This window comes from Pecten maximus, chromosome 15 (genome assembly GCF_902652985.1).
Source record: "Pecten maximus chromosome 15, xPecMax1.1, whole genome shotgun sequence".
In the NCBI taxonomy this organism is placed as follows: Eukaryota; Metazoa; Mollusca; class Bivalvia; order Pectinida; family Pectinidae; genus Pecten; species Pecten maximus.
This window is the reverse complement of record NC_047029.1, coordinates 17716211-17734178: the sequence shown is the minus strand read 5'-3', so window position 1 is coordinate 17734178 and position 17968 is coordinate 17716211. Positions and strand designations below refer to the sequence as shown.

The window sequence follows — 17968 nt, the reverse complement described above, 5'->3', positions numbered from 1 at the left end:
ATTGACACAGCCAACTGGTCATGTTACTGGACCAGATGGACAGAGCCAACTTGTCATGTTACTGGACCAGATGGACACAGCCGACTGGCCATGTTACTGGACCAGATTGACAGAGCCAACTTGTCATATTACTTGACCAGATGGACACAGCCGACTGGCCATGTTACTGGACCAGATGGACAGAGCCAACTTGTCATATTACTTGACCAGATGGACACAGCCGACTGGCCATGTTACTGGACCAGATGGACACAGCCGACTGGTCATGTTACTGGACCAGATGGACAGAGCCAACTTGTCATATTACTGGACCAGATGGACACAGCCGACTGGCCATGTTACTGGACCAGATTGACAGAGCCCACTGGTCATATTACTGGACCAGATGGACACAGCCGACTGGCCATGTTACTGGACCAGATTGACAGAGCCCACTGGTCATATTACTGGACCAGATGGACAGAGTCGACTGGTCATGTTACTGGACCAGATGGACAGAGCCCACTGGTCATGTTACTGGACCAGATGGACAGAGCCCACTGGGTCATGTTTCTGGACCAGATGGACAGAGTTGACTTGCCATGTTACTGGACCAGATGGACAGAGCCTACTGGTCATATTACTGGACCAGATGGACAGAGCCAACTTGTCATGTTACTGGACCAGATGGACAGAGCCCACTGGGTCATGTTTCTGAACCAGATGAACAGAGCCCACTGGTCATATTACTGGACCAGATGGACACAGCCGACTGGTTATGTTACTGGACCAGATGGACAGAGCCCACTTGTCATGTTACTGGACCAGATGGACAGAGTCGACTGGTCATGTTACTGGACCAGATGGACACAGCCGACTGGCCATGTTACTGGACCAGATGGACACAGCCAATTGGTCATGTTACTGGACCAGATGGACACAGCCGACTGGCCATGTTACTGGACCAGATGGACACAGCCGACTGGCCATGTTACTGGACCAGATGGACACAGCCAATTGGTCATGTTACTGGACCAGATGGACAGAGCCAACTGGTCATATTACTGGACCAGATGGACACAGCCAATTGGTCATGTTACTGGACCAGATGGACACAGCCAATTGGTCATGTTACTGGATCAGATGGACACAGCCGACTGGTCATGTTACTGGACCAGATGGACATAGCTGACTGGTCAGGTTACTGGACCAGATGGACACAGCCGACTTGTCATGTTACTGGACCAGATGGACAGAGTCGACTGGTCATATTACTGGATCAGATGGACACAGCCGACTGGTCATGTTACTGGACCAGATGGACAGAGCCAACTGGTCATATTACTGGACCAGATGGACACAGCCAATTGGTCATGTTACTGGACCAGATGGACACAGCCAATTGGTCATGTTACTGGATCAGATGGACACAGCCGACTGGTCATGTTACTGGACCAGATGGACATAGCTGACTGGTCAGGTTACTGGACCAGATGGACACAGCCGACTTGTCATGTTACTGGACCAGATGGACAGAGTCGACTGGTCATGTTACTGGATCAGATGGACAGAGCCCACTGGTCATATTACTGGACCAGATGGACACAGCCGACTGGTCATGTTACTGGATCGGATGGACAGAGCCCACTGGTCATATTACTGGACCAGATGGACAGAGCCAATTGGTCATGTTACTGGATCAGATGGACACAGCTGGTCATATTACTGGATCAGACGGACAGAGTCGACTGGTCATGTTACTGGACCAGATGGACATAGCTGACTGGTCAGGTTACTGGACCAGATGGACACAGCCGACTGGTCAGGTTACTGGACCAGATGGACACAGCCGACTGGTCAGGTTACTGGACCAGATGGACATAGCTGACTGGTCAGGTTACTGGACCAGATGGACACAGCCAACTTGTCATGTTAAGGGGGATACCAACATTTCCTGAGAGTATGACCGTGGTGATTGATGCCATACCCCTTACAACTGTAAGTAATTAGCTATCCAGCAGCTGTAAATATCATGTGCGATCCTTGATGTCAATCAGACAGACAGTTTTTACAGGGTCTGCACCACAAGACCTGAACCTAGTGTATTTATTTATTCTGCAACGCCATAGGATGACGTACGTGTGCAGATATATTCAAAATTGTGTGGAAGATATGAGAGTGTGATATTTGTATGTATTTTGCTTTGTTTTGTGTTTTATAAATAAATCTACTATTTGTTGAACATATACCCGACTGAGTTTTCTTTACCCTAACTGGAGAATAATCTTGTTTGTTCCACATATTATTGTACTTATTCACAATTGTTTTTCTACATCACCTGATTTGAAATAGATAGACAATGACTTGTTATAATAATGATGAATCATTTAGAGAATTCATCCACACACGCCAAGAACAGAGTTTTAAACGAAACTATAAACTACGTTAAAATATGTAAGACAAGAGGCCTGATGGGCCTGTATTGCTCACCTGGCTCTACAGCAACTTTGAAGTTGATTGAGGTCATTTCTACAGACACTATGCTGATTACCACTTTATTCAAATATCAGAGTAGGCTAGGTTTATTCATGTCAATAAATTTTCTAGTCCTTCATTCCAGCATACTATTGGCCTAACATCAGGTCTCATAGACTCTGGTAATCGCAAAATCATTGAATTAAGATTTAAGCCCATTTCAGCTCTGTGACCTTGAATGAAGGCCGAGGTCATTCATTTGAACAAACTTCATAGCCCTTCACCCAAGCATGATACAGGCCCAATATCAAGTCTCTGGGCATTTTGGTTATTGAGAAGAAGTAATTCAAATATCTAAGCCTATTTGACCCATGTGACCTTAAATGTAGTTCAAGGTCATTCATTTGAACAAACATTTAAGCACTTAACCTCAGCATGCTACAGGTCTAATATCAAGGCCCTGGGACTCTTGGTTATTGATAAGAAGTTGTTTGAAGATTATAGCCTATTTGACTCATGTGACCTTGAATGAAGGTCAATGTCATTCATTTGTGCAAACTAGGTAGCCCTTCATCCCAGCATGCTATATGTCAAATATCAAGTCCCTGGGCCTCTTGGTTATTGAGAAGAAGTCGTTTGAAGATTATAGCCTATTTAATATTGGCCCTGATGAATGACATTGACCTTCATTCAACATCACACTTTGGGCAGGTGAGCTTAAAACTGTTGTTAAAATGGCCAAACTAATCCAGGTTATAAAGTGAGGGTTTTCAAATAACAACACCTCATTAAGAGGCAAAATAAAGGAAACATTTCTGGAAAGTGAAGGCTTTGTGTATTGTGTCCTATGTATTAGGTCCTACCTTTGAGTGAGGTTTGAAGTACAGTACATTTCCAGACACCAGCGACAGGACACACACCAGTGACACTGACGTCACATACATCTACAAAGGAAATTTTAGTTTAATTAATATTTTTATGACTTTAAACAGCATATATCTAGATTTCTACAAAATTGACAAATTATACAGGATTCTGACTTGCCTGCATGAGTAACGATTCAGGCATAAATATTACATGTAATTTCATGCACAATATACCATACTTAACTTGCCCTGGAAGTTTCTATAAAATCATCTAAAACTTCCTTTTCTTGCTTGTGTTATTTTCCGACCCTGCTTCCGTATGGAAACTTTTCCATAAATGGTTTCCTTAAATGTACGAAATTCTTGTACGGTGTATTTTGTATTTGTCCCTTTTTTAGGTAAAATCAAGTAATGCAACGCAGCATCGATGTTTACAAAACATTCAAATTCGGGATATTTCTCAAAAACAAGAGGCCTTTTGAAGTAAGATCAATTAAACAGTCCACTGACCTTCAGGTTTGAAGTACTGTACATTTGCATTTTCTTATAAAAAAATAAGTTTTTGTTCATGGAAGGTTTCCCCAAATTTTCATTTTCAGGAGTTTATGAGAAGAAGTCAAAAATATGAAAAACCTTATGGGCAATGGATGCAACACGATGACTTATATGGCTTGGTCATTATGACTTAAAATTCATCATGACCTAAAAATGCCTTAAACAAAAGATATAACTTCACATATTTTAAATCCATAACCTCAAATCCACTCAATCGATCAACTTTAAAAACTATTTTTTCAAAAGAATTTTTTTTTTCGGGATAGAACACGTAACAGGACACACTATGACAAACATTTCTGTGTACACTTCAGTTAATATGAGTCAGCTAACTAGGTCTGACTATAGTTTGGATACCCCTTTAGACATTAGTGATAATATATAGGATGCGCACTTAGAGAGTGAGAGGTTCAGTGTTTGAGCCCCAGTCTTGGCAGACATTCTTTGTTACTCCTAAATTTAAACAGTTTTTTTTATGCCAATCATATATTGGAATTATGTGTATATACATGTTTAAAAACAGAGGTAATTAAATCACAACACACTCTCCAGTTTCTCCCTTACAGATTGAACCAAGGGCCTCTGGCTTACTATTCTCCCTGAGCTGGCATAGCAAACACCTAGATTTTTAACTCAGAATGACAAGGTATTCTAACACAATTTTTCTCCCGAATGACCTTTTGTTTGGAACTGTTTATCTGCCCTGTGATCTGTATATTTTTCATCAGTCTAAGCTGGCAAATAACAGGCACAAAAAATCTTTACTAGATTTTACTAATTTTTGGTGCATACATTTCATCGGTTTAGACCTTTTTTCAACTGTTTTAAGGTGATTTTTAGGTTGAATTTATCACTGTGTCTGGTGCAGAAATTACAAGTTCTGGCGGTAAGCGAGTGTTAATGCAAATAATGTCTAAAAGACACAGTATAATTTGAAAAATATTTCAACAAATTTGCCATATCATCATTTCTACACCTCTAATTATTGTATACACACCAAATAAATATGCTATGACATGTGAAAAATTTGTCCAATATTAAATTCAAAGTTTTATGGTCCTTGACGCCAATGCCGATGCTGAACACAATCAGAACAGAATTAACTGATCGTGATTCATACTGAGCCTGATTTAGATTATGAGATAAAGATGATATAATTACCCGATATCAGACAGCTGACATCAATTATTACTTCTAGAACAGACATTTACATGTACAGATATCAGACAGACAGACAGACAGACAGACATCCTTTATTTCTTCTAAAACAGACATTAACATGTACAGATATCAGATAGACAGACAGACATCCTTTATTTCTTCTAAAACATACATTAACATGTACATATATCAGACAGACAGACAGACATCCTTTATTTCCTCTAGAACAGACATTTACATGTACAGATATCAGACAGACAGACAGACATCCTTTATTTCCTTTAAAACAGACATTTACATGTACAGATATCAGACAGACAGACAGACAGACCTCCTTTATTTCTTCTAAAACAGACATTTATATGTACAGATATCAGACAGACAGACATCCTTTATTACTTCTAGAACAGACATTTACATGTACAGATATTAGACAGACAGACAGACAGACAGACATCCTTTATTTCTTCTAAAACAGACATTTATATGTACAGATATCAGACAGACAGACATCCTTTATTTCCTCTAAAACAGACATTTACATGTACAGATATCAGACAGACAGACAGACCTCCTTTATTTCCTCTAAAACAGACATTTACATGTACAGATATCAGACAGACAGACAGACAGACATCCTTAATTTCTTCTAAAACAGAGATTTTCATGTACAGAAACAGACAGACAGACAGACATTCTTTATTTCTTCTAGAATAGACATTTACATGTACAGATATCAGACAGACAAACAGATATCCTTTATTTCTTCTAAAACAGAGATTTACATGTACAGATATCAGACAGACAGACAGACATCCTTTATTTCCTCTAAAACAGACATTTACATGTACAGATATCAGACAGACAGACATCCTTTATTTCCTCTAAAACCGAGATTTACATGTACAGATATTAGACAGACAGACCTCCTTTATTACTTCTAAAACAGACATTTATATGTACAGATATCAGACAGACATCCTTTATTACTTCTAGAACAGACATTTACATGTACAGATATCAGAATTGGACAGACATCCTTTCTTTCCTCTAAAACCGACATTTACATGTACAGATATCAGACAGACAGACAGACAGATAGCCTTTATTTCTTCTAGAACAGACATTAACATGTACAGATATCAGAAGGACAGACATCCTTTATTTCGTCTACAACAGACATTTACATCAGACAGACAGACATCCTTTATTTCTTTTATTACAGCTGTATGTCATTTGTTTTACATATCAAGTAAGTTGTTCTTTTCATATGTCATATTATATAAAATTATGTACAAAGTTTGTAAGGCTTAGTAACATCAGAGTGGACCATCTTTCGTCATCGAGTATAGATATCGTTCTTGCTACTGAGAATAAAGTTACATTTCTGATGGTCTTTCAGAATGTCAAAGAAAACATATTCATGAACATCTAAAAAATTAACGAGATAGTCAACTAACTTGTCTCGACTATTGAATAGACCTGGACATAATTGTACAAGAAGTGAATGGACTATGTTTTCAATACGCTTTCTACACAATTTACACGTGACTGACTATTTTTCATGGCGATACGAGAGCTTTATCAGTTCTCCTAACTTCTGTGTATACGTTGGGAACTTTTTACTAAGAACCCACAAGGGGTTATAGGGCCATGTCCACAGTGAATGGAAACAAAAGTTCTTAATGGAACTGAAACCTCAATATCACCAAGCCATTTTATGTGGGTAAGCCATGCACAAGTCGTCAGAAGGAACCCCATGATGAGCGAGAAGAGCGGAAACCTTCAAATACATAGTCGAATAGACTTGCCGATATGCCAAAGTTTGGAGAAATGGTTAACAAGTCAGGCATAAAACTTTTAGGACTTAGCATTTTCCTCTAAATATAAACGTGCATAGCCTAACGACAAAAAGCATTTTCCAGACAAACGGATTGCTTGCTATAAGCATAGTTAATATTCCAAATCATGAGCTTTTTCCGTTCGACTTCTCCACAAATGTCAGTTAGTCGAATTTCGCGGGTAGTAACTAAAAATGGTGATGTTTTCTGGAAAATTTGACTATACTTTTGATTTTGTAGGGCTTATAATAAATAAATGTTCACTTGCTTTCAGACATCTGTATTAATGCATTTAACAATAGACCATGCACACTCAGGACACAATATATATATATATAAAACACCATGTTTAAAGATTTAATTGAACTACAATTAATTGACCTGGATCTTAACCATACCTAGGGTGGTTGGGTGGCACAGTGATAATACAACCTGCCTTCCATGTAGGTGGTTGGGTTCAATTCCCGAATCAGACATGAAAAGGTATAGGGTAACCTCCCCTGAGGGGTTTCTCAAGGTACTCCAGTTTTCAACAGTAAGATCCCCTCAGCCCTTCCATCCAGGCCAGCAAGATCGAATGATATAACGTTTTTCGGCATTATTGTAAAATTAAAATTAAGTTTTACATTTTAACCATATCTTCAGTAACTCACTTTAAAATACTAGAAGATATATATGTCATTTCTGTGGGTGTTTCTGGGCATATGTCAAGAAATCTGTGTCAACCTGATTAGTAGCTTTGTTATCTTTCTAAGTGAGGCTGAAGTTCATTGACCTTTCCTGATCACATTATATATACTGTGTAAAGACGAGGCCATATCTACTGTGTATAACGCTACAGGCATACATGTATGATAACACTAACCCTTATTACATTTCAATTTTCCTCCACAATGATAACCTGTGGACTTGACAAATTTCTATATCTTGACAAGTACTGGAGATATATTTCTCCAATGTGATAAGTAGGTTTCCTTTGGTTCCTATTTGTGCAAATTCAATTAGATTTTTGATCAGAAAAACAAAATGGCCAACAGACAGCCATCTTGGATTATGATAATCTAAATTTGTTACTGTTATTTCTTGAAAAACACTAGAGGGATATTTCTCAAACTTCACTCTTGGATATTGTTTCCTGCTGTGCAACTTAAACATTTCATATATATTACATTTGAAATCTTATTCTAAAGACGCAGGTTTAAATTTGTGCATAAAAAGACTTTCAATTTCCTACATAATAAATAACTGTAGTAAGCAATATCAATTTTAACAAGAGGCCCAGGGGCCTTAACGGTCATCTGACTCTAAATTAAAAACCTTATATAATTGTAGTATGTATTCTCTGTAGCAAGTATATAGTGGCACCGTTTGCCATGGTGGCCATCTTTGATTTCTGACCGACCCAATAAATAACAACACTTGGTAAGGACCATCTCAGGATCATTTCTGGTAAGTTACAGCTGAATCCCACTGGGGGAATTTGAGAAGAAGTTTAAAATAGGCATTGTTCAGGAAAACCATGATTGCACAATCATGTTACAAATGGCCGCCATGGCTGTCAAGTCAATGATTTTACGAGGCAGAAAAATATTAACACTTTGTTGGCCCTCCTTCCTTAAAATCCTCACCAATTTCCAACTCCATGGCACCAGTGGAACTGGAGAAGAAGTTTAAAATGTTTTTTCAAGATGGTTGCCATGGTGGCCATCTTGGATTTCTGGCTGACCCGATAAATAACAACACTTGGTAAGGGCCATCTCAGGATAATTTCTGGTAAGTTAGAGCTGAATCCCACTGATGGAATTTGAGAAGAAGTTTGAAATAGGTGTTGTTCATGAAAACCATGATTGCGCAATCATGTTACAAAATGGCCACCATTGCTGCCATTTCAAAGTTTTTACGAGGCCGAAAAAATAACAACACTATGTTGGCTCGCCTTCCTTGACATCCTCACCCATTTCCAGCTCAATGGCACCAATGGAACTGGAGAAGAAGTATAAAATGTGTTTTTCAAGATTGCGGATATGGCGACCATCTTGGATTTCGGACCGACCCGAAAAAATAACAACACTTGGTCGTGATCATATCAGGATCATTTCAGGCAAGTTTCAGCTCAATAGCACTGGTGGAACTTGAGAAGAAGTTTAAAATGTGTTTTTCAAGATGGCGGCCACGACGGCCATCTTGGATTTCGGACCGACCCGAAAAAAAACAACACTTGGTCGTGATCATATCAGGATCATTTCAGGCAAATTTCAGCCCAATGGCACTGTTGGAACTTGAGAAGAAGTTTAAAATGTATTTTTCAAGATGGCGGCTATGGCGGCCATCTTGGATTTTGGACCGACCCGAAAAATAACAAGACTTGGTCGGGATCATATCAGGTTCATTTCAGGCAAGTTTCAGCTCAATAGCACTGGTGGAACTTGAGAAGAAGTTTAAAATGTGTTTTCAAAATGGCGGCTATGGTGGCCATCTTGGATTTCGGACCGACCCAAAAAATAACAACACTTGGTCGGGATCATTTCAGGCAAGTTTCAGCTCAATAGCACTGGTGGAACTTGAGAAGAAGTTTAAAATGTGTTTTTCAAGATGGCGGCTATGGCGGCCATCTTGGATTTCGGACCGACCCGAAAAATAACAACACTTGCTCAGGACCATCTCAGGATCATTTATGGCAAGTTTCAGCTCAATAGCACTGGTGGAACTTGAGAAGAAGTTTAAAATGTGTTTTTCAAGATGGCGGCTATGGCGGCCATCTTGGATTTCGGACCGACCCGAAAAATAACAACACTTGGTCAGGACCATCTCAGGATCATTTATGGCAAGTTTCAGCTCAATAGCACTAGTGGAACTTGAGAAAAAGTTTAAAATGTGTTTTCAAAATGGCGGCTATGGCGGCCATCTTGGATTTCGGACCGACCCGAAAAATAACAACACTTGGTCAGGACCATCTCAGGATCATTTCAGGCAAGTTTCAGCTCAATAGTACTGGTGGAACATGAGAAGAAGTTTAAAATGTGTTTTCAAAATGGCGGCTATGGCGACCATCTTGGATTTCGGACCGACCCGAAAAATAACAACACTTGGTCAGGACCATCTCAGGATCATTTCAGGCAAGTTTCAGCTCAATCCCACTGGTGGAACTTGAGAAGAAGTTTGAAATGTGAAAAGTTACGCACGATGCACGATGCACGGCACACGGCGCACGACGACGGACGAAGCATGATGACTATAGGTCATCCTGACCCTTCGGGTCAGATGACCTAAAAATGTACAATTTTTACCCAAGTCAGAAACTTACTTGTTGAAGTGAAATTTTACTTTTCATTTAACTTAGAATCTTTTTCTGGAGATGTGCAACCATTTGGACAATAAATACAGATTTTACAGTGATCTGAAGCTAGAATCCATTAAAATCAAGCACTGCCTTAAGAATCTGATCATGCAGACAGAATGTCCATGCAGATCAGCAGACCAGTCGACTGCCTACATCTTCTGCCAATTGAATGTTTATAACCAAAGTTTACTTCATTTATATCAAAAATTTTAATTTCCATAATTTTTCAGAAAACTCCAAGGTAACCAGAGACTGCATATATAATTCAGTTTTTTTTTCCAGGGTCGGCTGCCACAGTTCAAAGACATGCTATAGATTCCCCTTTGAGGGCCTACATACAGCCTGGGCATATTAAAAACCTGGCAGCCAGGTGGTTTGTCAAGGTAGTAAAGTTATTGTCAATCCCGGTTTACCTAGTTTAAGGAAATAGCAGGGACATCATATATCGTCAGGGTAGGTGTTTTGAATTCCATTAGATGACTTAATTAATTCAATCTTCCTGTTTCAGACAATTGATCAGGTCATAGATTTTCTTGTCACATTTTGTCTTCTTTTCTTTTTTTACTTCTTCCTGTTTCGACCATTTAACCAGTTTTGGCAGGTTATAAATCCTTGATATACAAGTTCATTTTTTTTTATTTTCTCTAGTCATGAAAACCCTTGCAAGTGTCACCTGTATCAACATTGACAATGGCCTGCAGTCGATAATCTGTTTAACCTTTGCTACATATTGTGTGTACATGCATCTACACATACCTGTTTTGTCAATTCTTTTATCTATAAGTACTTATATAAGGTAACTATAAGGTACTTGTATGAACATGAGGTCACTTGAAAACCCTGTTATCAGTAACAATGCATATCAATGTATCTTTACAATCAGTGGTGAATTGATAGTATAAACTCTATTGATTTCAACAAGAGGCTACTGAACTTCTTTTTCAATAGAACAGGTTCGCACACATATATGCACATCACATGAGTGTTAATGTGTTAATGTTGGCACTGGCACCCCCCCCCCCCCCCCCCCCCCCCCCCCCTTTTCCTTTGCTCAGTGTATTCACATATGAATATCTACATTGATGTACATTTTTGAAATTAAATCCTGATGACGAATTGCATTATGAACTGCCTCACACGAAGGGTTGCATTAATGTTGTTTTTTGTTCATTTTTGTTATGTTTGAATGGATGAGATCTTATGATCTTATTCAGAATCAGCTGTTAATGATGAGGACAGAGTTTTAATGTATTAAAACCTATCAGCTTTCACAAATAGCTGAATACGTCCTACATGAACACAGTATGTTTATGGAAATTATCTTAGTCATATCAAATATCCGTATGAATCAATGCTTTCACATGTAACTATGTAAGGACTACCGCAGTAATCCACAAATCCTCACATGTCTTTTACTCTGTGCTGTCGCTATTGTGTCATAGCTGTCTGGAATAAAATTAGATCACACATACCAAATGGAAGAGGAGTGGAAACGTGCACGGCCAGACCTACAGTTGAGTGTAGACTAAAGGTTACACAAAGTGCACTCCGAGTGCACTCCGTTTGGACTCGGAGTGCACTCCATTTGGACTCCAGGTAAACTTGGAGTGCACTCGGAGTGCACTCCAAGTTTACCTGGAGTCCTATCAGGCCCCAATCCTACCTGGGTACACATGTATCACATGTACCTGTAACCAAGTACATATATATATAATGTTTATAGATAGATGTATACTCTTATACATTTTGACTCCTTAAACATGTAACAATAAGATATGTGTTACTGTTTTATCTTTGCATATATCAAATTATTTTGTTGGTTCATTTTTCGTTGGTTAACTAACAGCATCTAATATAATAGATTTTTTTTCTATTACTGTAGTTAACCCTATATAAAATGAATAGATCTGGCACTTCGTTGAAAAATGTATGATAGCATTCCTTTGATTTGAAGAGTTTTAACAAGCCACGTCAATTAGTAGAAAATTGGCAATAAACAAAAATGTATTTGACAAGTTGTTTGTGGTCTCTCAAAATGTAGAGTTTGATTGTGTACTGGACATAACTTGTACTCGAAGTACTAAGTACTGTTTTTAATATATTTTATTTTTCAAATACTTTTCTTCCAGCAGTTTATATTCATCTTAACAAACAACAAAAAAGAAAGTTGTTTTTATTATCACCCTGATAGCATATTCCGGATCTAATGTCTAATTTTGATTTACAGTTTAACATCAGACTTACATTTCTATTTGGTAAAGCAACTTTTTTGTTGTTATGCCTGCCTCATTAAATCCAGGTCATAAACTGTACATGGAGTTCTTTTAACAGTTATATTAGATACATCCCCCCCCCCTCCCCCCCCCCTCCCCCCCCCCCCTCCCCCCCCCCCTCCCCCCCCCCTCCCCCCCCCCCTCCCCCCCAACTTTCATGTCAATATTTACTTGTATATCAAGCGTAATTACTGGGGTGTGGAGAAAAGACAGACTTACACTGACCCCAATAATGACCCCTTCCTCCAAGTTTACCTCATAAGGTGTGAAGATCTGGACAGGTGTACACACAGTCATCTAACTAGATAAAGACCCACTTAATTGTTAGATGGAAACTGGGCATCACACCTTACCTTTACCTAGCCCGAGTTTCCTCTGGCATTGACACCATGTCTGGTATGGTGTCAAGGCTGGAGGAAACTCAGGCTGACCTATACCAAGGTCATATAGAATATAGGTACAGACTTGTGACGGTCGATATCGGACACTTTTGAAATTATATGATTGTCCATTCCTATTACAGTATCATAATATTAAAACAGTTATAAGTCATTAATATAAAAAAGAATATTTGATTTTTTTTTTATTTCAAACTGGTACTATTACTTTATGTCTTTGATGTTATAATGGAAGCATGTATAGAGTATTAGAGGTCAATATGTAAATCAACATAGATTAATATAATTTTCATGTTTGAGTTAAGTAAATACTTATCAAACATTCCATACACCAATTGCAGCGGGCCTTGATATACAATTTCTTTTACAGTTTGAACATTTAACATTATGATTTTATAATTGGCTTGAACAACCATTGTACATTCATGACCTGTATCTGTTACAAACAATGTATGAGTGACACATATCATGACAGATATTGACTGAATGGGAATAGAAAACGATGTAGTTCCAACAGGTCAGTTTTACAGGTAAATGGTACATAGGTTGCCGTGTCCAACTGCCCTGAGGCAAATTGTACCTCAGGCTCTATAATCTTATTTCCTGGATGAGAACAATGTGTACTAATTATGGGTATAAGGCTATAGGTTGGTTTTGGGAAATGGTGAATTTACATTCATTATACCATTTTGAATTACACTGAATTTTTTTTTTCTTTACAATTAATTTGTTAAAGCAATGTCTTTATATTTTTGAATATAACAAGATAAGAACTACATCATTTCTTAATTTGATTTGCATTAATTTTTTTTGAACTTATATCATTCAACATTGTACCTCTACATACCAGACACCTGCATACACCAGCCAATACGTTTGGTCTCAATGACTTACGGTTTAGACAGGTTACAATGTAATAAGAAACAGCTTATTTTTACTTTCTAATTTCAGTAAAGAATGACTTCATTTCAATAGAGTTTGTCTTCTTAAACCTGTTAACCAATTTTTTAATGGTTTTACAACTTATCTTGACATTTCCACCTTAATTACACTGGTATTTCGTTTATACATGTAACTTTGGTCTGATTAAGGCCTCTCAAATGGAGAGCTACAATCCTTTCCTTCAAGTCAGGAGATAATCTTACTGTTCTGTTAATTGGCCTGAGGTTATAACACTGTGACCCTGCTTTGCACAGCTTCATCATTTGAAGCCATACAGTGACAGTATTGACACAGGTATTTCTGTGAACCCAGGACAGTACCTGTAGCTGGCTCCTAAAACTCACCTGGCACAGGTATCAGAGGTGTCAGGCCACAGTCAGTCATGCATGGCCAATAATAATAGCAATTAAACAGATACTGTCATTTATTATGGGTAGTCCAGAACTACATATTTGTGTGTACGTTATGTCAGAATATTAACTTAACTAGGTAATGCTCGTAAATATGAACAGTTGTAAATGTATATTTTTCTAATGATACATTTAAATATATAACCTATATAAACTAAAATGATTGTTTATTTTATAATTACTTGCCTGAATTGAGTACATATATGTAGAGAATGTCTTATATAAAAAAAACACATAATTCATTAAATACTGTAAACTTTCAATATTTTGAATAATCAATAACTTAATATAGATATATTATCTGAACTTCCTTTACAGTCATGATATATGTACAGTAATAAATATTCTAGTTGAAATAATTTTCAATTTCTTAATAAAATGAAATACAATTTACCTACATCTTAATGAAATATGAAATAATAAGCAATTAACTTTCATAGAAACCTGATTATAGCATAAATTGTATAACTGTCTTTTATGGATCTTAATAAATATAAATTTAACATGTAGGCATTATTACCATGTATTAAAAATAAAAGAAATATTCCTAGTAAACTAAATAAATGTTAATAGTAATACTAACAGAACAAAAGTAATTTGTAAATATCTATTTAATTATATGTAAATTATATTAAAAGCATCAAAGTCTTAATATATATATATTATATAGTCTGATTATAGAACTGGGGTAGGCATGGTGTCTTATAGGACTCCAGGTAGACTCGGAGTCCACTTGGAGTGCACTCCAAGTTTACCTGGAGTCCAAACGGAGTGCACTCCAAGTCCAAATGGAGTGCACTCGGAGTGCACTTGGGTGTAACCTTTAGTCTACACTCAACTGTAGGTTCAAACACGAGACCTCCAAACAATAGCTGCATGCTCTACTAATTGTGTAACAGGAGAGGAGAAAATGTAGCGACCAGACAATTTTCGAACCCGGGACCTCCGAACACTAGCCAGATGCTCTACCATTTGAGCTACCTGGTCACCGATGATCGACCCAGTCCAGTCCCGCTACACACCTCCCTCCTTTTTTCCAAGTCTTCACCCTCAAAGACACACGAGACCCTTATACCACCACCGTGGGTATTTTAGTTGGGCGTCAATTTTGTAACAGGAGAGGAGAAAATGTAGCGGCCAGAACGGGGTTTAAACCAGGGACCTCTGAACACTAGCCGGATGCTCTATCAATTGAGCTACCTGGTCACCGATGATCAACCCGTCAAGTTCCACCACACGTGTACTCGAGTGACATGTGTCATTGTAAAGGTTTTTTTTTATTATTAATATTATCAAATGTGGTGAGTAAGAAGAGAATAAATTGTTTTATAACAATCAGAAGCTTAATTTCCAATGTTTTAGAAAATAACAATCCTTGTACTGTTGAAAATATTATGATTTTTACAGACCACTATATATAATTATTTGGATACCAACAAAAGTGTCAACACAACTCGTTCCCCAACAAAAACAGCCACAATATCTGGGTAAACCTGGGATTATATTTATGTCCTGGGAAAACCTATTAGTCACTGATTTACAGAAAACCTCCCTATACACTGCATGCATAGTGTCCACGAAAAGTTCAGGAGAAACCCAGAAAAGCTCAATTCATTGTGGGATTGCTTATTTTCTCTGGTAAAATAAATATTTTATATATGTTTTTGACAGCGAGCCTTTGTCTTCTTGCATTCAGGGACTCATTTCAGTATTTCTTTTAAATCTGCATGGTATTGTATAACGCTAGTTCATACAAACAATTTACTGATTTAATAGATTGTAACAAATGTAATATGCCTACAGTATAGTACTTATAGTTTTCAGTTAAAGTACTGCGTGATGCATTGTCGGTTATTTATAGTTTCATTTAGATACGAGACAATGAAGAAGGTGATATAAAAAGCGATAGAATACGATAAGTGTATCTCTACTTTCACTTTCTGAACAGGTAAATATTTTCTCAGAAGCATTTACTTCCAGAACGTCTGTCGTATCACATTGGCCGGCCTCGGCATTCAAGTGGAAATAATAATCACCTCATAATGGAGACTGTAACATATGAATATCACGTAGTAACACAAACCTTTGACAGGACAGAAGAGCTCTCAAACGGTGACAATCATCTGTTTCATACGCGAAGTCCAGCAACGGTTTAGCTCTTGTGTAGGTCTTTATCCTGATCACGTGAAATCTTGGTCACATGATTTTGAAGTCACGTGATGTTGTCCCCGATCTAATACGGAGTGAATAAAACTGTACATTTGGATTCGGTAATAATTTTACAAAATAATTGTGCAATGAGAGTTCGGAAACTCACACGGAAGAGTTTATATTTTAAGTTATGTATATAAAACTCTAGATTGCTCTAGATCACAAGTTATGGGTCAGCAATATAACGTTATGTATCCATGGAGCAGCTAGCGTGTAACCTTGTTAATTTTCAAAACAAAATATATAAATCTATCAAAGAGAAAAACACAAACATAGACCTACAATATATATATATTATATAAATATATATAATATGTATAAATACTCATTTACGATTATCTAAAATAAATTATGAATATGAATTACTATTTCTCTACTTTTTAATAAATCAGCGCTTCGTACAGAGCGACAAAAAAATTGACACATGTTAAAGGTGCATGGGGTCCACAGGCTAATGTTGATTTGAAAATCAATTATATAGCCCTGGTAAATAATTATAACAGTTTACAGTGTGTACATTTACATTATTTTGATACCAAATGTGTCATATTGACACACATGAGGTAAGCAAAATTTTCAAAAAGTTTAAAATGTATCCAACATATAATAAACTTGAATTAGTATCCAGTAGTTGTAATCACAGTCTATATTTCCAGAGACCTATATACTAGTATATAGGTCTCTGATATTTCATACTTCTTTAAAACTTTCCATTTATATATAAGTAACAGAATCAATTTGAGGATTTCTTAACCGGTTAATTACATTTTTAGCATATCAAACGTGTCCAAATCACACGTTCCAATAATCACGAAGATTTGATATAATCATAGTGTTTTTTTTTAATTTCATATATAGTCTGATTCCCTGAGTTTCCAACTTTTTTTTTGGGGGGGGGGGGGGGGGGAGGTAAGGTAGTTTTATAATTCATAATTAACTGAACAATTCTTTAAAAAAAAATTAAAATTTAAATCATACAGGTCGCATATTTCCACATATTGCCGCCGCATAAACCTTAAACTCGTGTATAAGATAAAACAATGCAGTTGTTTTTAATAAACAAAAATACAAATTATGTCGGTATCTAAGATTTAAAAAAAAAAAAACAATGATTAAATCAAATCTTCGTGATTATTGAAATTGATGCGTTAAATCGGATAGACAGTGATCAAACTACGTCTCTAAACGAGGCCGAACTGGCCTGGGTTATCGTGCAAACACAAAGCTCCCTAATAGTTAAACTTCAGAACCCCTCTCTCGATACAGTATTAATTATTAGTCCATGTCGGGAATTTTTTTGTTTTACCAGCCAAACTTTTACCTTAGTTCAATCACACGTACATGTTTCTATAGCTATATATTACCACATGTCCAGTTAAATCATCATTATATTCAATTCAATCAGAGACGCATACACGTCAATAAACTGGAAAATGAGAAATATCAAAGAAAAATTACAAACTGTTGATGCTGACACATGGCAAAATCTATTGTGGAATGATGACAATCCTGCTAAT

At 37.2% G+C, this 17968-nt stretch overlaps 1 protein-coding gene across 3 annotated transcripts in view; it reads right to left on the bottom strand.

The window, feature by feature from the left end:
- Positions 1-16418, bottom strand: part of LOC117344269 (multiple epidermal growth factor-like domains protein 6) — a 90962-nt gene extending 74544 nt beyond the window's left edge. For all 3 annotated transcript variants that reach the window (XR_004536140.1, XR_004536141.1, XM_033906958.1), the window contains exons 1-2: positions 16324-16418; positions 3318-3398 (exon numbers count right to left, since the gene is read on the bottom strand). Coding sequence is in view for 1 of the 3 variants with exons in the window: in XM_033906958.1 (XP_033762849.1) it covers positions 3318-3398 (81 nt within the window). In the remaining 2 variants the exon portion in view is untranslated. The remainder of the gene's footprint in view (positions 1-3317; positions 3399-16323) is intronic.
- Between the last annotated feature and the right edge of the window lie 1550 nt (positions 16419-17968).